The sequence below is a fragment of the Cervus elaphus genome, chromosome 4 (assembly GCF_910594005.1).
Source record: "Cervus elaphus chromosome 4, mCerEla1.1, whole genome shotgun sequence".
Lineage (NCBI taxonomy): Eukaryota > Metazoa > Chordata > Mammalia > Artiodactyla > Cervidae > Cervus > Cervus elaphus.
The window spans coordinates 41,003,474-41,027,500 of NC_057818.1; the positions used below are offsets into that span (position 1 = coordinate 41,003,474).

The 24,027-nt window shown below is 34.6% G+C and overlaps 1 protein-coding gene across 3 annotated transcripts in view; it reads left to right on the top strand.

Annotated features, from left to right (window-relative positions):
* Positions 1-24,027, top strand: part of URI1 (URI1 prefoldin like chaperone) — a 63,190-nt gene that overhangs the window by 23,471 nt on the left and 15,692 nt on the right. For 2 of the 3 annotated variants that reach the window (XM_043899037.1, XM_043899038.1), the window contains exons 3-4: positions 12,528-12,606; positions 13,658-13,793. In XM_043899037.1, coding sequence (XP_043754972.1) covers positions 12,528-12,606; positions 13,658-13,793 — 215 coding nt within the window. Of the gene's footprint in view, positions 1-11,523; positions 11,657-12,527; positions 12,607-13,657; positions 13,794-24,027 lie in introns of all 3 variants that reach the window. The other variant, XM_043899039.1, reaches the window with a different exon arrangement.

A 24,027-nucleotide genomic window follows, 5' to 3' on the forward strand; every position in this document is an offset into this window, starting at 1 on the left:
GGAGGGATGGGGGAGCCTGGTGGACTTCTGTCTATGGGGTTGCACAGAGTCAGACACGACTGAAGTGACTTAGCAGCAGCAGCAGCAGCAGCAGCAGGGGTAGGAGGAGTCGTTTTGGGATGATTCAAGTGCATGACATGTGTTGTATACTTTATTATTATTACATTAGTTCCACCACAATTCATCAAGCAGTAGATCTCAGAGGTTAGGGACCCCTGGAGAAATTCATAGTTGGACACTAAACAGGGAAATCACAATAATTTTGTGCTAGTTGGTTAGAGATAGGAAGCAAAACAGAGACGAATTATTTTTAAGGGTGTCTCATGCACTGCTTTTAAAAGCATGTTGCTTTTCACTAACCTTTGGTGTTATTATAGTTTAAAATACAATTCATGTAACTAAGTTCCCCTTCTTTATGAGTACATACCAATATAATAAGGAGGAGCAAAATATGTGATTTTTTTAAGTGTTGTCTTAGGCTAGTGATGTTTATGTTTGTTTGTACAGTTTTAAAAAATTCTTAAAGGGAAGAGTAATGAATTAGAATATTACCATTCAAAGATAATCCTATTTATTTTAAATGTAGGGCACAAAATAAAAATATTTATAGAAAAGAAGGAGTAAAAATGGTCCAGAGCAATGACATCTGCCCCCAGAAATCTCTTCGAGAAAATTGATTCAGATCCCAGAACTTTGGTTTACTTAGACATTTATAGTATTCGTTTAAATAATAACAGATAAACAGGAAATGTTTGAGCCTAATAGTTGAGAATTTGTGTAACATTTTTAGAGCTACTAGTGGTTTTCAGTTTAGTGAAGATTTAAGAAAATTTTTAGGTAGTCTTTTTTTCCATGTAATTCTTTCAGGAAATAAGGCATTGTAAAATCCATACACTATTTTCTCATTAAAATGTCAGTGTACTTCCTAGTGTTTGATCAATTTGGGGCTGATAACTCTGTAGATTATTTGTGATTTTTTATCCTTTTAATTCTTTCCTAAAGAGCATGGAGGGGTTTGGAGGCACAGACCTATGTTGGAATTCTGTCATTTTCTAACATTGTCACCTTGGGTGAATTACGAAGATTCTTAAGTTTTCTTCTTGTAAAGTGATTAACTTGATGATCAAGTGTGAGATAATATCTATAGTCTATCCAGACTGGCCCTTAATAAGTACAGTAACTCTGAAATCTTTTTTGAAAAGTTTTAAACTCATTGTTAGATGAAGAAAGAAGGAAAAACCAAAAACACTCCGAAGCTTTGTAAATATTCTTGAATATTTTGTGTTAACACCATTATCTTCTTTTATCGTGATGGAGAGATGGTTTACTGAGTGGTATTGTTAAGCTTTTATTGTGTTCAAAAAAACTTTCATTATGAAGAGTTTCAAAGGGTGACGTAGTTGTGTACTGAACCCACATGTATCCACCACTCTGCTTCAATGATTATCAACTCATGGCTTCATCTGAACTGTTTGTTTCCTTTTAAAATAGTGTATCCTACCCTCTTCCCCCACCTCTCAACTCTTTTGGCATGAATCTGAAGCATATCATTCCATGTGGACATATTTTAGTATACATCTTAGAGACATAAAGATTCCATATTAACTTTTTAAATTGTAAGTTAAAATATTTGAAATCACGACTCTACACCTGGACATCACCAGGTAGTCAATACTGAAACACATTGATTATATTCTTTTCAAAGCAAGATGGAGAAGCTCTCTACAGTTAGCAAAAACAAGACTGAGGCTCAGATCATGAACTCCTTATTGCCAAATTCAGACTTAAATTGAAGAAAGTGGGGGAAACCACTAGACCATTCAGATATGACCTAAATCATATCCCTTACAATTATATAGTGGAAGTGACAAATAGATTTAAGAGATTAGATTTGATAGACAACAGCGCCTGAAGAACTATGGGCTGAGGTTCCTAACATTGCCCAGGAGGTGGTGATCAAGAACATCCCCAAGAAAAAGAAATGAAAAAGACAAAATGGTTGTCTGAGGAGCCCTTACAAATAACTGAGAAAAGAAGAGCAGTGAAAGGCAAAGGAGAAAAGGAAAGAGATACCCATCTGAATGCAAAGTTCCAAAGAATAGCAAGGAGAGATAAGAAAGCCTTCCTCAGTGATCAATGCAAAGAAATAGAGGAAAACATTAGAATGGGAAAGACTATAGAGATCTCTTCAAGAAAATTAGAGATACCAAGGGAACACTTCATGCACAGATGGGCACAATAAAGGACAGAAACGGTATGGACCTAACAGAAGCAGAAGATATTAAGAAGAGGTGGCAAGAATACACAGAGAAGAACTATACAAAAGAGATTTTAATGACCCAGATAACCACAGTGGTGGGATCACTCACCTAGAGCCAGACATCCTGGAATGCGAAGTCAAGTGGGCCTTAGGAAGCATCGTTAGGAACAAAGCTAGTGGAATTGATGGAATTCCAGTTGAGCTATTTCAAATCCTAAAAGATGACGCTGTGAAAGTGCTGCACTCAATATGCCAGCAAATTTGGAAACCTCAGCAGTGGCCACAGGACTGGAAGAGGTCAGTTTTCATTAAAACCCCTAAGAAAGGCAATCCCAAAGAATGCTCAAACTACCGCACAATTGCACTCATCTCACATGCTAGCAAAGTAATGCTCAAAATTCTCCAAGCTAGGCTTCAACAGTATGTGAACAACTTCCAGATGTTCAAGCTGGATTTAGAAAAGTCAGAGGAACCAGAGATCAAATTGCCAACATCTGTAGAATCATCGAAAAAGCAAGAGAGTTCCAGAAAAATTTCTGCTTCATTGACTGCACTAAAGCTTTTGACTGTGTGCATCACAACAAACTGTGGAAAATTCTTAAAGAGATGGGAATACCAGACCACCTGACCTGCCTTCTGAGAAATCTGTATGCAGGTCAAGAAGCAACAGATAGAGAACAACCGACTGGTTCCAAATTTACAAAGGAGTATGTCAAGACTGTATATTGTCACCCTGCTTATTTAACTTATATGTAGAGTACATCACGTGAAATGCCACGCTGGATGAAGCACAAACTGAAATCAAGATTGCTGGAATAAATATCAATAGCCTCAGATATGCAAATAACACCACCATTATGGCAGAAAGCAAAGAGGAACTAAAGAGCCTCTTGATGAAAGAGGAAAGTGAAAAAGTTGGCTTAAAAGTCAACATTCAAAAAATGAAGATCATGGCATCCAGTCCTATCACTTCATGGCAAATAGATGGGGAAACAATGGAAACAGTGAGAGACTTTATTTTCTTGGGCTCCAAAATCACTACAGATGTTGACTGCAGCCATGAAATTAAAACATGCTTGTGCCTTTGAAGAAGAGCTATGACAAACCTAGACAGCATATTAAAAAGCAGAGACATTACTTTTCCAACTAAGGTTTGTCTAGTCAAGGCTACGATTTTTCCAGTAGTCATGTATGGGTGTGAGAGTTGGACTGTGAAGAAAGCTGAGCACTGAACAACTGATGCTTTTGAATTGTGGTGTTGGAGAAGACTCTTGAGAGTCGTTTGGACTGCAAGGAGATCCAACCAGTCAACCTAAAGGAAACCAGTACTGAATATTCATTGGAAGGACTGATGCTGAAGCTGAATCTCCAGTACTTTGGCCACCTGATGCAAAGACCTGACTCATTGGAAAAGACCCTGATGCTGGGAATGATGGAAGGCAGGAGGAGAAGGGGATGACAGCGGATGAGATGGTTGGATGGCATCACTGACTCGATGAACATGAGTTTGAGCAAGCTCCAGGAGTTTGTGATGGACGGGGAAGCTTCGCGTGCTGCAGTCCATGGGGTTACAAAGAGTTGAATGACTGAGTGACTGAACTGAACTGATATTTATATGGTTCAAACTTTAAGAAGTACAAAAGGGTATAAATGGTATGTAGTTTCCCTCTTGTCTTGAAAATCTCACTTCTCTTCTTGGTAAATAACTGCTTATTTTTACTGGTTCCTTGCAAATCTTTGCAGAAATTACTTGCCCAAGGGGTGTATGTTTGTATATATGTATGCATGCATGTATATGTATGTGTATATTCTTACATATGTTTATATATATTATACTCCCACTCTGATTAAAGTGCAGTCAAACTGTACACTGTTCATTACACTATGTAATACTATACTTTTGAGATTGTTTTTAATCAATGGTTAACTACTTAATTTTGTTCCTATGAACTACATGGTGTGTCAAGTGTCTAATTTTTTTTTTACCAAATAGTTTTTGGTATTATTTTTTTAAAAATAAATAATGACCACAGGACAGAGTATGATTTCTACAACTCAAAATACATCCTTGCTAAGCTATTGTATCCATTTTTTTTTATTCTTTAATACAATTACTCCAAAGTGTACTGACAACAACCATTTGCCTGTATAATGTTCTTTGGTTGTGCATATTGGACTGAACTTACCTGTATTGTTTTCTGCTGATTTTGTTTGGACTCACTCGTGTGGTTGCAGCCCCAAAATGGCCTCACCCCCAAGTCTGGTGGCTAGTGTGTGACGCTTAGCTGGGCCTCACTTTCCGTGTGCTCTTTTTATCTGGCTTACTTTATATGGTGCTACACGAGCAGCAAGAATGGAAGCTGCCAGGTCACATTTTGTTGGTCAAAGGAACTCATAAAACTAGACCAAATTCAGAGGGTGGGGAAATGGACTCCATTTGTTGGTGAGTGGGTTGACAACAAATTTATGGTCATTTTTAGTGCACTATAGGTGACTTCTGTTGAACACATTCCACAGAAAAAAGAAGTCTCATTACCTGTGTTGATCTGTGAGAATTAAATGAAATATGGTTTGTGATGCCTAGCACATAGAAATCATCTATATGTTAGGCATTGTAATCATAAGTTATATGCATGTGAATTGCTAAAAAAAAGTCTTGTTTACTGCAGATTATCTTAAGAGAGTTTTAAGTATTAAGTAAAGGTATCTATGAAATTACCTGAAGCAGACTTAAATGAAAACATTAGATAAGCTCCTTTATATTGCTCAGATGTTTAATTTTGGAAAATAAATTTGGACATAAAAATTCTGAAGCTTTTGAACTTTGAGAGGGAGATTGTAAAGCAGACGTGACATTTGTTATTTTTCAAGGGAAACTGGACCAAAAAAATACTTTTTTTTTTTCTGATGTCATGTGTTGGGATGTTAATAAGTAAGTTTTGAAATTCTTGTGTGTGATATTTCAAAGCAAATTAAGATCAATTCCCCCCCAAAAAATATTCAAGTTGAATGTTTTAAGAATGATTTTTTAAGAAACAAAATCTGTATTAAATTTTTTATTCTGCATAGAAAATGAAAACATTTATAAAAAGGTTGAGATGAGAAAAGAATTAAAGGTACATTTTCTCATAATTCTGAGGAGAAGCTAATTCTCTCCCTCTCTTTAGAACATTTTGCTTTGTTTCTTTCAGCTTTTTAATTCTATATGTGTGTTTATGTCACTAACGTCAAGTTGTAAATGGGTAAGGCTTTTTTCTTTTAAAAGAGTTAATGATTTGTAAACTGTAATTGCAATTTGTTACTTCTAGGAGTCCCCTGCCTAGCCTTTATGTCTTTTTTTTGAAAAACCACACTAGTTTGATACCTAAAGCATTTCTGAAAATAAAAGGCAAAATTATATGTTATAGGGGAATTTTTTTTCTCCCAGAGAGTATTATAAAGTATTATAAAAAGAATCCCTAGTGACATCTCATCATTTAGAACATAGTCTTTGATGATGTATTTCCAGTGTCCATATACTTTATTTGGTTCACAGTTTTTCAGAATCAGCTTAAGTCCAGTGAGTACTTTGTTATATCTGATTGAGGCTACATTTCAATTTGATTTGGCTACCTCATGATTTTTCATCTTTGTGTTAACCGTATTAGGTTTGAAAACTACACTTCTTTGCATTCTGAGTTTTTTCATTTTCCATTCATTTTTGCTTATTTTTTTATACAATGAGAGCAGCATACAATAAAACTTTCAAGCACAGAGCACTGTGTGAGGATGAAGGTTAAATATTGCATCAGTACTGCTTGACTGAGAGGTGGATCACTCATGAGTTCATGCTCTTTTGAAATATGTGTACTTAGTTGCTCAGTTGTGTCTGACTGTTTGTGGCCCCATGGACTGTAGCCCACTAGGCTCCTCTGTCCATGGGATTTTCCAGGCAAGAATACTGGAGTGGGTTTCCATTTCCTACTCCAGGGGATCTTCCTGACCCAGGGATCAAACCCGTGTCTCTTGCTTCTCCTGCGTTGGCAGGCAGATTCTTTACCACTAGTGCCACCTGGGAAGCCTTTGTTTTTGAGATACAAAAGTCTAAATTCTAATGCACTGAAGACCAAAGGAGGTGTTGGTATCAGTGTACGATTAAGGGAAATGTAAGTTGTAAAAAAAATTGGACTTGTGTACAATTTAATGTTTTTACTATTTTGAACTCTTGACCAAATTGGTGACAGTTTTCCCATTTTTTAAAAAAAATTTAAATGGAACTAGTTAAAAATAATTTTGAGAAATTTAAGTATTTGCTGGGTACAAATACCTGGCCAGGACTGCTGTTTTTTTTACTCATATAAGACCTCTTGAAAGAAATAGTAACCTCAAGGGATTTACGAGTGGGCTTCTATTGAAATTTATGCAAAATATAGGGCCTTTTTATGAGGAAAGGATCTCGAGGTTTTATCAGTTTTTCATAGGTGTCAGTAGCCATAAAGAGTTATGAGTCACTGTTCTAAGAAAACAGCACACAACAGTTTACTTTTTTCTAAAATGTAATTTAGAAATAAAATATAGAAAACAAGTTGAAATGACAAAACTTACAAATTATGTTAGACTAAGTAGAAACTGATGCAAATATTCAAAGCTTAAGTCAGTTATAAACTTAACATATCTAAAGTCATCTTTTCTTAAAAGTTCCTTCTTTCGATTTGTTATAGAAATATGTATCAGTTGTAGAAAATTTAGAAAATAAAATAAAAATTACCTGTAAACTCATCACCTAAAGCAGTTGGGCACTTTGAGGGCATTTCTTTCATATACACATAGAGTAATGTGTTTTTGTAACTTCTAAACTTTCTTATGTTGAATTCACATCTCATTTTATTCATAGAGCAAAAGAAGGTTGATAAAGAAACAGGCACCTGTGGTAACTGATAAATCTCAAGTTACATGTGCATGGTTATTGGTATGCTGCTGCTGCTGCTAAGTCGCTTCAGTTGTGTCCAACTCTGTGCGACCCCATAGGTGGCAGCCCACCAGGCTCTGCCGTCCCTGGGATTCTCCAGGCAAGAACCCTGGAGTGGGTTGCCATTTCCTTCTCCAATGCATGAAAGTGAAAAGTGAAAGTGAAGTTGCTAGTTGTGTCCAACTCTTCAGGACCCCATGGACTGCAGCCCACCAGGCTCCTCTGTCCATGGGATTTTCCAGGCAAGAGTCCTGGAGTGGGTTGCCATTGCCTTCTCTGGGTTATTGGTATGGGGCACAAACAAATTCCCCTGTCCCACCTTTGCTGTGTATGTTCATTGTACTCTCTTGTCTCATTGCTGAAAACTTAAATTGAAGAAATCTAGTAGAAGGTTAAGACTTCCCTGGTGGCTCAGATGGTAAAGAATCGGCCTGCAGTGCAGGAGACCTGGGTTCGAACTCTGGGTTGGGACGATCCCCTGGAGGAGGGCATGGCAATCCACTCCAGGATTCTTGCCTGGAGAATCCTCATGGACAGAGGAGCCTGGCGGGCCGCAGTCCATGGGGTTGCAAGAGTCAGACACGACTGAGTGACTAAGCAGTAGCAGCAGTAGAATGTTAGATGCATCTGTCTCTTCTTAGATAACTTTGTTTCATTAAACTTCTGAAAAATTATTAAGTTTTTATATTTATGTTCATCTATTCTAAAAATAAAGTTTTCTCATGGACTCATAAAATATAAAGAACCTGGATTATTTCATCAGCATCTTCTGATATGTCTTCTAGGTATGAGTTGAGATAAAGGAATATGTGACCATATTGCCTTAATTTTGTAGTAGATGTCATTTATCTTACTAGTAATTTGTTTTACCATGACCATTTTAAAATAATGCTATTGATTTAGTACAGATACTTTTAAATGGTTAAAAGTGTACTTCCCATCAATTACAGAAGGCACAACAATGTAGACCCTTCTTTCAAGAATGTTTTTATTGCTTAGCATAACCTTGATAATTTGTTTATGCTGTTTAAGAGGATACTTTAAAAAAATCAGTCATCCTATTCTTTAGAAATGAGAAAATTTCTCTCTTTACCATGCCTGAATTCAGCATTCCTCTGTTTTCTTAATTTTTGAGGTTAAAAACCCAGGCATCCATCAAGACAGAGAAGCATTGCAAAAAAAAAAAAGGAAAAAAGACATGCTATATTTGAGTGATGATCCCTGCAGCATATGGCATAAGGCTTGGTTGCAGAGCAGGCGCTCAATAAATGGTGAATTGAATTGAAACAAAGGTTTCTTGGATGCTTAATAGGACATTCCAGAGTGGGTATGATGGACTAAGAATCATTCTAAAGAAAATTGTATATATATTCCAAAATCTTTGGGTTTTATAATTTCTTAAATTAACAAACAAGAAAAGAATTAATTCTACCCCAGATCAACCTAGATACTAGCATTAATGTAAAAGCCCTTTCCTGTTTTCCCCTTTAAGCCTCTCTTGGTGTTTTCTCCTTTTTTGTTTAGGATAGTAGGTAAAGAGAATGATAGGAGGTTTTTTTCTTTTTAAATGGGCTTAATGTCAATACTTTCTGCCTATTACAACTTCATACTTTAAAGAGAAAAATGAACAAATTTTGTTTCAGTGAATTGTTTTATTTTCTGTTTTTACTATTGAAAGCTAGAAATTGGAGTCTTTACTCACTTGCCTCAAACATGGGATGTAGAACTTTTTTCTTTTGCTTTACAAAGGTTTTCTTTTTTATCATGCATTTAAGGAGAGGGTTAAAGAGTTCCCTTCATATTTCTCCCATCTCCTTTTTAATATTCTATTATGGAAATCTTCAAACATACAGAAAAATTGAAAGAATTATATAGATGAACCTTGATCACATAGCTATCCATATCTCAACCCTTAGTCCATTTTTTATGATGCGTTTCAAAGTAAATTGTGGACATCTGCATACTTCACCTGTAAATACTTGAATGTACATGTTAATTTAACTTGTGCTCTCATACTTTTTACAGTCTTATGAAAGCAAGATATTTCTCATGAGATCTATCCTGATCTTCATCCTTAAGGTTAAGACTAGTTTGTAGTTATGTCCTTTTTTGCTGCTGCTTTTTAATAAAAACCTTAGTTGTGTCTCAGAAGGCTGATTAGCAAGATTTAAAAGAAGATTATAAAAGTTTCTTCTATGCCATATAACAGTGCTTTAGTTCTTATTTTCTCTAAGTAACATGTATGAAGATGTTTGATGCAAATTAAATCTTATTTATTGGGTAATTCTTTTAAGAATTGAAGGTTGAACCTAATCTGTAAGGATCAGATATGGTGAAACCAAACAAGGAAGTCTTATCTAGTAACAGAATAAATAAGTAGGCTTGAGAGATTTATCCTAACTACATCTGGATTTTATTTTCATCTGAAAAAAAGTTAAGCAGTTGGCTTCTTTGACTACATATTTTACAGTCTCCAAAAATTTAGTTATATATTTCTGAGTAGTAAAAGAGAAAAAAGTTTATTCAGATTTTGGTACAAAGATACCTTCCCTAACACATTACCTCTTAGAGTCATTTTGTGTTTTCTGCTGTATAGGCTTTGTGATCTTTTATGGGATTTTTTTTTAAGCCTGAAGTATTAGAGGAGGGACTATTTGGAGATAACTGTTTGACTAGGCACTTGATCCTGAATATTTCCTCTACTGGGAATTTCAGGGAGAGAGTTCCTCAAGCCGTAATCTCTTCCAGTGGCACTGTTGGACTTTACTTGCCTCCCTTCAAAAAGGATTTCTGCATGAGCTGTTTTTAAAATTATCTTCTCCTTTCTTTTTGTATTTTTAGAAAACAATTCAAAATTTAGAAGTAACAACTCTGATCTTAAACTGTTCTCCAATATGGCCACAGTTTTTTTCTTCTAGAGATAATTATTGATTTAGTTTAAAACTGAATATACTTTAGAATACTGACATTGACCTCTTAATAGTGTCTTTGATTGACAATCTTCTGTTCTTTTAATATATAAAAGAGATGTTTTGTTAGAAATCTGCCCCCCTTTTCAGGTGTGTTTACTAAAATAGTACATATTGAATGCCAACTTCAGTATTAGCTTTTTAACAATTGTAGGAACATTTAGGGCTTCCTTGGTGGCTCAGATGGTAAAGAATCTGCCTGCAGTGCAGGAGACCTGGATTTGATCCCTGGATGGGGGAGATCCCCTGGAGAAGGAAGTGGCCACCCACTTGAGTATTCTTGCTTGGGAAATCCCATGGACAGAGCAGCCTGGTGGGCTATATAGTCCATGCAGTTGCAAAGAGTTGGACACAACTTAGCAACTAACATTAATCATCTAAGCATTTGCCAAATTACTTATGTAAAACTGCTAGTATTTATAAATAATAGATTTAATGAGTTCACAGTGTGCAGGCATTGTGTCACTTCAGTTCTTCAAAACTGTCCCATTTATTGCTCACAGCAATCCTGTTTCTAAAAGCTTCCTGAGTTGTTAGGTTTAGTTATACTGTCTTTAAGTAAGTTGTGCTATTTGTATCAAATGGAATGAATTTTACACAGTGGAATTATCTCAGTGGGTAATACAGTCTTTCTTTCAAATTTTAGAATTGGTGTTTTTGATACTTCATGGGAACATGGTCATTGAAGGCTCAGTATATTTAGGTGTTCAGTGCTGAGCAAGGTGTTAAACCATTTATATTTAGTCCTCTTTGAATCTATGAGATAGGTATTATTTCAATTTTGTACTATTGAAGAGACTAGGTTGTACCTAGTATAAAGATACAGTGGTTTGTACCATTGAAGATACCATTGAAGTCTAGGATTAATTTGTTAAATGGTGGAGCTGGGATTGATGCTCTGGTCTGACTTCAAAGCCATGTTCTTTCTGGTATATAGGCCTGTTCCTGAAATTTCCTACCATTTTATTCATATAAAAGTGTATCCAGAAAGATGACTTTTGACTTAAACAAATAAAGACATTTTATGTTTATTTATAAAAAGGGATTTGAGAGGAAAGTTTTTAAAAAACACTTGAACATTAGAAAATGAAAAGACTTGCTTGAAAGAATACTGGTCAGAAGACCTCAGTTAAGGTCATTGTTACCTCTCCTTAATAAAGTGGATCTAATTTCTCTTAAATGTGTAGTTTTTTCCATTTTTCTTCTGCTTTCTCTTTTCTAAGAAGAAAATATTGATGTGACACTTACTGCAGGAATATTTTTATGATGAATTAAAATATGTGAAATTCCTTGATATTTTTAAGACTAAATGAGATGATTTTTATTAATTATGTTTGTTGCTTTAGGGGAGCTAAGGAGTAAACTGAAACCAATTCCATGAACAGTCACTTTTATTACCTGGAGAGTGATTATACTGCAATTTATCCTAATTTTAATATGATAATTTCTACATGTTCTTTTAAATTACTTGTTGAATTGGTGAGTTTTTGTTTTTGTTACTTTCTTTAAATTGAGAAAACCATCCCTCTGTTTTAAAAAGTTTAAGTCCTCTGGTTTTGCTTGCAGCCTGCAGCCTAGCAGGGAACCCTTTGGAAACCACATATCCACAGAAGGTTTGATAGAAGTTCAGTGTAGGGCTGTTCAGTTCCAGCAGCTGAGAGCTGAGTATGGTTCCCAGTGTGGGAAACGTCACCATTTCTGCTCCTGCAGAGTTGTATCTTCTGGTGGTTTGAAATTACTTTTATCAGGTAGCTCTGTTGAGATATAGCATGGAATAAACTCCAAAGCCCAATTGTAATACTTTTTATAGTACCTCTACCTAATTTCTTCTAGCTCCTGACTGATTCTCTCTCACCTCAATGACATTAGTATGAATAACTGAAGAGTTGATGACTCTAGACATTTCAACCCAAAGTTTTCTGAGGAGGACGGACTGAAGCATCTGCTCAGATTTTGTGTTGATGATTTCTATTTCACAACCAGTGTTTATTCTCTCAAAAGCTTTTTTCAGCTCTCTTCTTCCTTCATTTTGAACCCATTTTCCTCCAAACTCACTGTCTCCCTTAATTTCCAAATTTTCTTTAGTTCAGATGATCCTCTACTTTAGGGAACAATAATTCTCAAGATATGTGTGTTCTACATCTGAAAGCTGAGAGTCTTAATTCTTTGATAAGTGTATGGTGGAATACTGCTGTTGCTAAATTTTGTAAAAACACGATTTTAAAATTAAAAAGCACTTTAATCTTTAAATTGCTGAAATTAGGTTTTTGATTAGCTTATGAGACATAGCCTACTTGAGGAATCATTAATTTGGGTATTAATTTAGTATTTGGTATTTTATTTTCAACAGGAAGAAGGTAGATAATGACTATAATGCTCTTCAAGAAAGACTCAGTACTTTGCCTGATAAGTTGTCTTATAATATCATGGTATGTTTGATGTGTTTCTTTTAAAGTAGAATATTGTTTCTTGTAAAGATGTTAACTATGTAAAGTAAAAAGGTGTTTCTTTGCTTTATGTGTATTGATTTACAAGTTGACTCCCTGGACTAGATCAGAGATAACTACCATAGGAAGGTTTCTGTTTTACTTTATAATAATGCACTAATTGTGGTAATAGTTGGTATTCTTTTCCTTTTTTAGATTTATATTAAATTATGTTATGATGACATAAATGGCATAAATGTTAGCATAAAATTTGACATATTTGGTATGCAAATTTACTATGTTAGCAAACTAATTACAACAGAAATATGGCATGTAGTCATTTCCTGTTAACCAGAGCAGCAGTAGACCATAATGTTATGTATCTTGGAGAATTAAACCCTAGAACACTGATTTTATATATAAAGGTGCTGCTAATTTTTTTTGAGTATTCAGATCTTCATATCGACACATCAGTCTATTTGTGAGCCCTGAATTAGATTCTTTCTTTGCATGAATATGCTTTTTCATGAAGACAGTTCTTAATTAAGTTAGACCAGATATTTTGAAAATATATTGTTCTTTATTATATCAGCTCAAATATTTCATAAAATTTGTAAACCTTTTAAAGCTCTTTATTTGTTAATTCCTGTTTTGCCCCAAAAGACACTATTTTCTCAGAAATAATTTTCAGTTTAAAAAAATCAAAGTCAATTTATTAATACTTTATTTCTAGTTTGCTTTCATTTAGATTTATGACTGAGCAAAAAATAAATATGTTTGGAAGCAATGCTGATTTCTCTGAAAGCTATTTTTGTAAATATGCTCATTTCTTTTCTTATTTTTATGTTGATAAATTAACCTAAATTTTTTCTATAGGTTTTCCTAGTGAAATTACAATGTTAAATGTCCATGAAGTTGGCACTTTATTTTTCTTAGTGAGGAGATTTTTTTAAAAAGACCTCCACACAAAGCTTTTAATGCTGTTTCATAAAATGCAGTTTTTAGTGTTTTAAAATTTTGTTTTGACCTTCTCTTTTTTTTTTTTGAACAATAGGTACCATTTGGCCCCTTTGCCTTCATGCCAGGAAAACTCGTCCATACTAATGAAGTCACTGTTTTACTTGGGGACAATTGGTTTGCAAAATGTTCAGCAAAGCAGGCTATTGGCTTAGTTGAGCACCGGAAAGAACGTATGTACTAATTATAAATGGTGTTTCTTTGCTGGATATTTATTGGTTCACAAAGTGCCAGGCTGATGGACTGTTTGTTATTAACAGTACCTTGCATTGATTTGTTAGATAAGTGTCACGGATATCTAGGCTATTTGCGATTCTGTTGAATTGGAGATAGTTTGAGTAGACCCAGCATTTGAAAATGTGGACTGGAGAACGGAACATCTGGGTTGGAAATGTCACCCACATTAGCATGTTTTTAGAAATTACCAAGTATAAAAGTTCTCACACATGGTTTTGTAGATAGCAGTTGGATAGATATAAGAATTGGGGTCATTTTACATTTTATAATTGGTTTGCTTTAGTTGCATTTCAAGACTTATTTTTCCCCAGAATACTTGAGAACACAGGAATTTGCTTCCTAGTTATTGGACTAGGATAAATACCTATTTGCGAAATAGAAACAATTCTTAAACGTGTATTTTGATTTGGAAGAACTCATATTTCCATTTTACAGAAGAAAAGACCAGGTGTGGAGAAATGCTGTCTACAACATAACTCTTAAATGGTTTGAGGTTTCTGCCTCATTTCATTGAGGTCGTTCTAGTTTTCTTTAGATAGTGTTTGTTGGTTTATATGTAATCCATACATATATTTTTTAGTTGTATTGATTCACTTGGGTTCTAACTTAGTTGCATTTTAATATTAGATCTGTTTAATATCTAATACATGTTTTTATTTCTGTAATAGCATGCTTAAATTGATAGCATAATGTCACCCAGTCACCCAGACCTGCTTTTTACTCTTCTACTTAAATGTGTCTCTGCAAACAAATTTTTGAGGCTCCTTCTGTTTAAATGAGGTCATGTAGATAGAAAACAGCTGAGTTTTCTTAGGCTGAAATTATTTCACTTACATATGAGTGGGTACTAGTTGGAGAACTCATTTACTCAGTGAAATTCTGGAATCTATACTTGGGGACTCTAAATGCAAGTCAATGCCTGTAAGTTTATAATTGATATATGTTTTGATCTTTTGTGACACTAATCAGAATCTTATTGTTTGGCCTGTGTATAATTCCTGGCAGTGATAATTCTTTTGGCATTACTATATTAAAGTAAGTCATGTTTATTAGAGCCAAGAGAATGGGTATAATTCTTTTTTTTTTTTTTGAGAATGGGTATAATTCTTTAAAGGTCTTTCTTAATGGTGAAGGCTTGCTTTATTTCCTGGGGAAACTGCTGATATGAAATCTGTTCATCTTTTGAAATTTGTTCACTTTGATTCTCATTTGGAAATTTCAGCCAAGAAATCTTTAGGATCATTTTGACTTATATTAATGAAAGAATGCTTTTAATAGACTAGAGCTCTAGAATAGCAAAATATTTTTTGGTAAATCACTTTCCAGTGTTAAATACAGTTTTAGGAAGTGACCAAAGCAATGACTTTTGGGATCAATATTTATCTAAAATAATTTTTGGAATATATATATAAAATTATGTTTGAGAATCTGTTTTGGTAAATGGATTCTAAATGGTTGTTTTCTTCACACAGTTTTATAGTAATTTATAATAACTGAAGAAATTGTTTAGGCATATTATTGTACTTAACATTTATTAAGAAAAGGTACTTTATTTTTCTTAAGGCAGAAGAAATATAACAGGTTAAACATCCTTACCTCAGGGTCAACCGGGTAGTGGGGGAAGGTGAAGGGAGGTCACTGAATGTTTAAAAAGTAGTAAAAATAAAGGACAAAATGGGTTTAACACAACAACAGTAAGAGGATTCAGAGGTTTAACTCAGAGGAAGATGACTTCTAAGAGATAGATGGCAAGCCCAGTACCTTACCCTTTTGCTCATGTCTGGCATTTTGTCATTTAACATGAATATGAGCAGCTTTTTTAGTTTACTAATTTTTTAAATGATTAGAGTGAAGTTGGCATTTTATTTGGTATACTGTTCTATTAGTTACAACTAATTGTAATTAAAGATTTGTTTAACCAGCACTGCAATCAGGAAGCAGAATAGGATACAGGATATACCATAGTCAGGACACAGGACCACACCGAAAACTCTCTTGTGTTTTCCTTTTTGTGGTCATATACTATCTCTATCCCTGATCTGTCTCTGTCACCTTTTCCAGAATGCCATTTAAGTGGAATCACACACTAGATAACCTTCTGAAACTTACTTTCACTCACCATAACGCCTCATTCAGTTTGTTCTGTGTATGAAAAGGTAGTAGTATAAACACTACTTTATGCTGAGTAGTGTTCCATTACATTCATGTAGCACAGGTTTTCTGTTTATCCATTGAAAGACGTTTGGGTTTGCTTCCATTTTTGGCTGTTACAAACGGAGTTGCTGTATACGTTTTTCTACAGGTTTTTATGTGACCATAAGTTTTGTTTGCTGTTGAGACATACCTGTTTTCTTTTGGTGTCTGTCTGTCTGGCCTCATAGATGGTATTCCTTCCTCTGCACTGGTTCAAAAGAGCTTAAGAATTGGTGTTAATTCTTCTTTGAATGTTTGGTAAAATTCATCTGTGAAGCCATCTGTTCTGGGCTTTTTATTATTAGAAAGTTTTGGATTATTAATTAAATCTTACTTGTCCTAGGTCTACACAGATTTTCTGTTTCTTCTTGTTTCAGTTTTAGTAGTCCATATGTTTCCAGGAATTTGTCCATCTAGCTTATCAGGTTTGTTGGCATTTAACTGTTCATAGTATTCTTTTATATTCCTATTTCTGTAAAATGAGTAGTATTAACCTCATTTTAATTTTTTAATTACTATATTTAAGATTTGGGTTTTTATTCTTCTTCTGCAGGTTTACTTCATATTTCAGGTTCTATATGTGAATATATAAAGGCATCTCTGTTTTTATTTATGGTTTTAGTCATTTGAGTCTTCTTTCTCTTTTTTCTTTGCCAGTCTAGGTGAAGGCTTACCAGTTTTGTTGGTCTTCTTAGGGAACCAACCTTTTAATTCTGTTGGTTGTTTTCTGCTGTTTTTCTTGTGTCTGTTGTGCTTATTTCTACTCTAATCTTTGTTACTCCTTCCTTCTGGTAGCTTTGGATGTAGTTTATTATACTTTTTCAAGTTTCTTAAAGCATATAATTAGGTTATGATTTGAGATTTTTTTTTTTAATGTAGGTGTTTACAGGTATAAATCTCTTAGCATTGGTTTCTTTGCATCCTGTGAATTTTGATCTGTTGTGTCTTCATTTTTGCTGATCTCAAGGTATTTTTAGTTTCCTTTATAATTTCTACTTTGACCCATTCATTGTTTTGTTAAATTTCCATATGTGTGTTAATTTTCCATTTTGCCTTCTGTTGTTGGTTTCTAGTTTTATTTCACTGGATTGAAACCACACAAAGTATTTTTTCCTATCTTGTGAAAAAGTTTAAGACTTGTTTTGTGACCTATCATGTGGTCTTTCTTAGAGAATGTTTGTGTTTCCCTTAGAAGAATGGGTACTCTCTTCCTGTTGGGTGAATATTCTGAATATATCTGTTAGGTCTATTTGTTCTATAATATTGTTAAGGTCCTCTTTCCTTATCAGTCTCCTTTTTGGTTCTTTTGTCCTTTATTGTCCTCTGTTGACATCTCCAATTCTTATTGTAGAGCCACTTGAACTGTGTCATTTTTTGCTTCATATATTTGAGGTTCTGTTGTTAGGTGCATGCATTTTTTATAATCGTATATTTTAAAATTTTATTGACATAGTTGATTTATAAGTTTTAATTTTTATTATACAGCAAAATGATTCAGTTATACATACATATATGCTTTTCCATTATCGTTTATCACAGGATATTGAATGTAGGTCCATGTGCTGTACAATAGGACCTTGTTGTTTATCTAGCTGTATATAATAGTTTGCATCTGCTAATCCCAAGCTCCCAATCATTCCCTCCCTCACTTCCCCTCTCCCTTGGCAACCACAAGTCTGTTCTCTAGATCTGGAGTCTGTTTCTGTTTTGTAGCTATATTCATGTGTGTCTTAGTTTAGATTCCACATATAAGTGATAGCGTGTGGTATTTGTCATTCTCTTTCTTTGTTTACTTAAATATGATGGTCTCTTACTCCATCCATGTTGCTGCAAATGGCATTATTTCATTCTTTTTATAGCTGAGTAATATTCCATTGTATATTCACACATTTTTATCCATTTATCTGTCCATTGACATTTAGATTGTTTCCATGTCTTGGTATTATAAATAGTGCTGCTATGAATTTAGGGGTGCATGTATTTTTCCCCAGTTATATAGTTTTGTCTAGATGTATGTCCAGGAGTGGGATTGCTGGATCATATGGCAACTCTGGTTTTAGTTTTTTTGAGGAACCTCCATACTATTTTCCATAGTGGCTGCATCAGTTTTGAGTTCCCACCAACAGTGTAGGAGGCTTTCTTTTTCTCCACATCCCCTCCAGCACTTGTTATTTGTAGGCTTTTTGATGATGGCCATTCTGACTGGTGTGAGGGTGGTACTTCATTGTGGTTTTGATTTGCATTTCTCTAATAATTAGTGATGATGAGCATCTTTTCATGTGCCTGTTGGCCATCTGCATGTCTTCTTTGGAGAAATGCCTATTTAGGTTTTCAAGCCCATTTTTTAATTGAGTTATTTGTTTGTTTGTTTTTTTTAATTGAGTTGTATGAACTGGTTGTATATTTTGGGAATTAAGTCCTTGTTGGTTACATAATTTTCAAATATTTTCTCCCAGTCTGTTGGTCGTCTTTTTGTTTTATCTATGGTTTCCTTTGTTGTGTAAAACTTATAAATTTAATTAGGTGCCATTTATTTACTCTTGCTTTTTTATTTCTGTTTTTTTTTGGACACTGACCTAAGAAAACATTGCTAAAATTTATGTCAGGGAATGTTTACCCATGTTTAAAACTTCTAGGAGTTTTATGGTGTCATGTCTTAGGCTCAAGTCTTTAAGTCATTTTGAGGTTATTTGTGTGTATGATGTGAGGGTGTGTTCTAAATTCATTGATTTGCATGCTGCTGTCCAACTTTTCCCAGCACCACTTAGTGAAGAGACTTGTATTTTTCTCACTGTGTATTGTTACCTCCTTTGTTGAAGATTAATTGGCGATAAGAATGTGGGTTTATTTCTGAATTTTCTTTGCTATCCATTGATCCATATGTCTGTTTTTGTGCCAGTACCACACTGTTTTGATTACTGTAGCTTTGTCGTGTTTTTTAAAATAATTTAGAAGCATCTCTTCTTATTTTATTTCTTATTTTTATTTTTCTTTGGCTGCATGGTATGTGGTACTTAGTTCCCTGACCAGGGACCGAACCCTGTAGTGGAAGTGTGGTATCTTAACCACTGGATTGCCAGGGAAGTTCCTGTAGCTCTGTAGTATTGTCTGAAAACTGGAAGAAGTTATACTTTCTGCTTTGTTGCTTTTCCTCAGGATTTCTTTGGCAATTCTCAGTCTTGCATGTTTCATTACAAAATTTAGGATTATTTGTTCTAGTTCTGTGAAAAACATCACAGGCAATTTGATAGGGATTGCATGAAATCTTGCTTTGGGTAGCATGACCATTTTAACAATATTAATTCTTTCAGTCCAAAAGCCTGGGTTATCTTTCCATTTCTTTGAATCATTCTGTTTCCTTTATTAATGTTTTGTAGTTCTCAGCATGTAAGGCTTGGACTTCCTTGGTGATGTTTATTCCTAAGTATATAATTGTATTCTTGATAGATTGAATCTTTTATCAGTGTAAAATACCCTTTGTCTGCTGTAGCCTTTTTTTTTTTTTTTTGCTTCATATCTAATAGGAGATAATATGTGTAGCCACTCCAGTTCTCTCATTACTGTTTGCATGAAATATCTTTTTATCCTTTTGCTTTCAGCCTATATATCTTCTGAGAAGTAAAATGAGTCTCTTGTTGACATTGTATAGTTAAATGATCTTTTTTCCAGTCCATTCTCCTAGCCTGTACCTTCCTACTCTGTTGTCGTTTAATACATTTATAGTAACTTTATAGAGTATTGCCATTTTATTATTTTTTGATATGTCTTTTGTACAGGTTTTATATATCTCATTTCCTTCATTATTGCCTTCCTTTGTGTTTAGTTGGGTTTTTTTCTTTGTGGTAATGTGTTTTTATCCCCTTTCTCATTTCCTTTGTTAATGGTTTATAAGTGTTTTGTTTGTAGTTACTTGGAGATTACTTGCAACATTATAAAGTTGTAACAATGTATTTTGAATTGGTTCCAACTTCAATCCTCCAATATTCTGGCCTGGAGAATTCCATGGGTTGTATAGTCCATGGGGTTGCAAAGTCAAACATGACTGAGCAACTTTCACTTTCACTTTGGGTTTTCTTGGTGGCTCAGCTGGTAAAGAATCTGCCTACAATGCAGGAGACCTGGGTTTGATCCCTGGGTGGGGAAGATCCCCTGGAGAAGGGAAAGGCTTACATACTCCAGTATTCTGGCCTGGAGAATTCCATGGACTGTATAGTCCATGGGGTTGCAAAGAGTCAGACACGAGTGAGCGACTTTCACTTTCTAACTTAAATAACTTAGAAAAACTTTTCTGTATAGCTCTGTTCCTCCTTTATATTGTTAGTGTCACAAATCATATCTTTATACTGTGTACCTATTAGCAGATTTATAATGATTTTTTAATGCACTTCTCTTTTACATTCTGTAGCAAGTAAAAAGTGGATTTACAAACCATAATGACCATTATACTATTTTTAATTTTTGCCAGTGTTTGCCTTTCCCAGAGGCATATAGCTTCTAGTTATTGTCTAGTGTCCTTTTATTTCAACTGAAGAATTCCCTTAAGTTTTTCCTGTAGGGCAGGCATAACAATAAGGAACTCCTTCAGCTTTTGTTTATTTGGAAATGTCTTAATTTACCCTTCATATGTGAAGGACAGTGTTGATAAATGTGGGATTCTCAATTGAGAGTTTTTTCTCTCAGCCTTTTAAGCCTACTGGAATTCTGACTTCCAAACTTTCTATTGAGAAATCTGCTATTCTTATTGAGGATCTCTATTGTGATGATTTTCTTTTTCTTTGCTGTTTTGAAGATTCTCTTTCAACAGTTTGATTCTGTTTCTTGGTGTGGGTCTCTGGGTTTATTCTACCTGGAATTAGTTGAGCTTTTTGGATTTGTTGATTTGTTGATCTTTGGGCAAATTTAGAATTTGTTTGGCAGCCATTATTTCTTCAGATAATCCCTTTGCCACTTTGTTTTCTTCTTGAGACTTCCTTAATGTACCTATTAATCTATTTGATATGTCCCATGAATCCCTTGGGCTCAGTTCACTTTCTTCATTCTTTTTCTTTCTATTCGTTAGACTTGATTTCAAATGTCTAATCTTTGAGTTCACTGATCCTGATTTTCTTCTGCTTGTTCAAATATGTAGTTGACCCTACAGTGAATTTTTGAATTTAGTTGTTATATTTTTCAACTCCAGAGTTTGTTTGGTTCCTTTTTATAATTTCTATCACTTTGTGGATGTTCTCACTTTCTTCATGTATTGTTTTTAAAATTTACTTTAGTTCTTTGTATTTCTCTTTAGCTGTTTGAGCATATACGCAGGCAGTTGTTTTAAAGTCTTGTTCTAGTATATCTGATGCCTGTGTTTCTTCAGGGAGTTTCTGGAGATTTATTTTGTTCTTTTGAATGGACTGTTTTTTCCTTTTTACTGTATGCTTTTAGATTTTCTGATGAATGATGAAAATTGGGCATTTGAAAAAACAAGTGTTTGTGGAATATGTATTGCAGATAATATGATATGGCTGGTAAGAAACTTTTGTGATTTATCTTATGAGGCAGTATGTGTATCCTTTAGTATCTTCAGTGAGGTATATCTTAAATACATTGGTATTTTGTTACAAAGTATAAATTTATGGCTTTTGGTTTTATCTGCGTAATAAATGTAGATAGCTTTAAAACATCATATACCTTAAAATATAGTAATGAAAAAGTAACATCCTTTTGTGTACCTCTCTGCTTCTAGTCCTCACTCCATAGATATTTCATCTAGTGTTTAAGCTAATCTTTTGCTTTGTTCTTTTTATGTACATTTCCCAAGTACTTTGCATATTCTGTTTTCTTGATTCTTTTTTTCCAATTTTATGTAGTATCAATTGCCTACCTATAATTGATTTTACATGTTCTTCTCCCTGTCCCTCAATCTTTAAAAAATTTTTTATTACAATTTTTGTTTAATCAGCATTCATGCTTAACTGTAACTCCATTTCCATTTTTGAACAACTTTTTATTTGAAGTTTACTGTTTATTTTTGTTTGTTGCATAAAGTTTTGTGTCTATTGTTAATTCAGCCAAACACTTTTATTCTTGGAGACCTCTGTACTAGAGTCCTTCATAGTCTTGCTTTGATTTGTACTTGCTCCCATCTTGAATTTCAAAGAATGTCTATCTTCCTAGTCTTTTCCTTAATCACTGTATCATATCTTTACCTCTTACTTATTTCTTATTTCTTGGTTCCCATGGCATCTCTTTTCAGGTTTTACTCATTTTGTTGGATGGTGTGTGTGTGTGTGTGTTAGTCACTCAGTCATGTCCAACTCTTTGCAACCCCATGGACTACAGTCGGCTAGGCTCCTCTGGCCCTGGAATTCTCCAGGCAAGAATACTGGAGTGAGTTGCCATTTCCTCCTCCAGGAGATCTTTCCAACCCAGGGACCAAACCTGGGTCTCTTGAGTTATAGGCAGATTCTTTACCGTCAGAGCCACCAGAGGATAACCTTCAGTGATTTTCCAGGAAGGTGTGTGGGAGACACATTTTTTGAAATTTTGCATGTCTGCAAATATTTTTTATACTCCTGCTTTTTGTAACTTGTCTATTTAGAATTCAAAGTTGAAACAATTTTGAAGGCTTTCTGTCTTATGTGTTTCTGTTAAAAGATCTGATGCCGTCTCTTTCCTTTGTATGTGACTGTGTTTTTTCCCTTTAGAAATTTTAGGTTCCTGTCTTACTCCTCATGATCTGAAGTGCCACTGTGATATACCTTGTGTAGAGCTTTTAAAATTCATTTGCTAGGCATTTGACAGGACCTTTCAGTGTGGGAATTCATGTCCTACAGTTTAGGGAAATATTTACTATTATTTCTTTGATAATTTCTCTCTCCTGTTGTCCATCTCTCTGTCTTTGTTACAGTTTTTTACTTGATGTTATTTCTATTTTATGTTTGGAATTGTGAATTGATTTTTTTTTTCTTAAATTCCTATACATTTTAATTCCCAGGAGCTTTGCTTTTTGTTTGTTCGTTTATTTGTTTGTTGTCCTTTGAATGTTTCTTTGGTGTAGGGACTATTCTGGTTTCATGAAAATAAAATGTTTTAGGATTTTAGAGTTTTTTTGTTTAAAGCTTTCTTCATGCATTGCTTTTGGCTTTGTTCCTTTCGTAGTTAATTTTTTTCTTTCTCTCACATTAGTAGTGAAGACTTCAAATATTTGGTGATCATTGGCTAACCATTCATACTCCTTTTTAAAAAATCCTTTTTAAAAATTTTTATTTATTTATTTGGCTGTGCCAGTTCTTAGTTGCATCATAGAGCATCTTCAGTCTTTGTTGTGGCATGCAGGATCTTTAGTTGCAGCATGTGGGAACTAGTTCCCTGACCTGGAATCAAGCTTGAGCCCCCAACATTGGGAGCTATGAGTCTTAGCCACTGGACCACTGGGAAAGTCCCTAACCCTTCATACTCTTAAAGAGTTAAGCACTGTTAGGAGACTGTGTGGGGGGGCAGTTTGTTGAGTAGCAGCTTTTCTGTCAGGAGTTAAAGTTGCAGACTGGCTTTTCTCATTAAGAGATTGACAAAATATCAGCGGTCTTGGAGTTAATTAGCATCCTACGAAAGAATTTTCTAATCTTCCCCTAGTGTTTGAGAACTGGGCTGGATGTATCAAAGTTCAGTATGTATGCTGGTTTCACCAAGACATTTCCTGTTCTCTTCTTAATTCTTCACCCCTCCCCATAATTTCTGTAGACCACTCTAGGCTGTAAATCTTTTGCTAACTCAAGGAGGACGATTACTTGGCTATATTTGGGGGGATGCATACTTTAATTCAGGTCTTTGTTTTTAGTTCACCTTTTCCTTCAGAAGTACTACCCTAAGAGGGTCTTCTCCAAGTCCTGCAACTGCAGCTTTATAACTGTGGCAGTTTCAGCTTTTTCTGTTGCGCAGAAGTCAGTTACCAGGTGTCCAGTTTCCAAAACCTGGTTGATATCCTTTGTCTGTTCT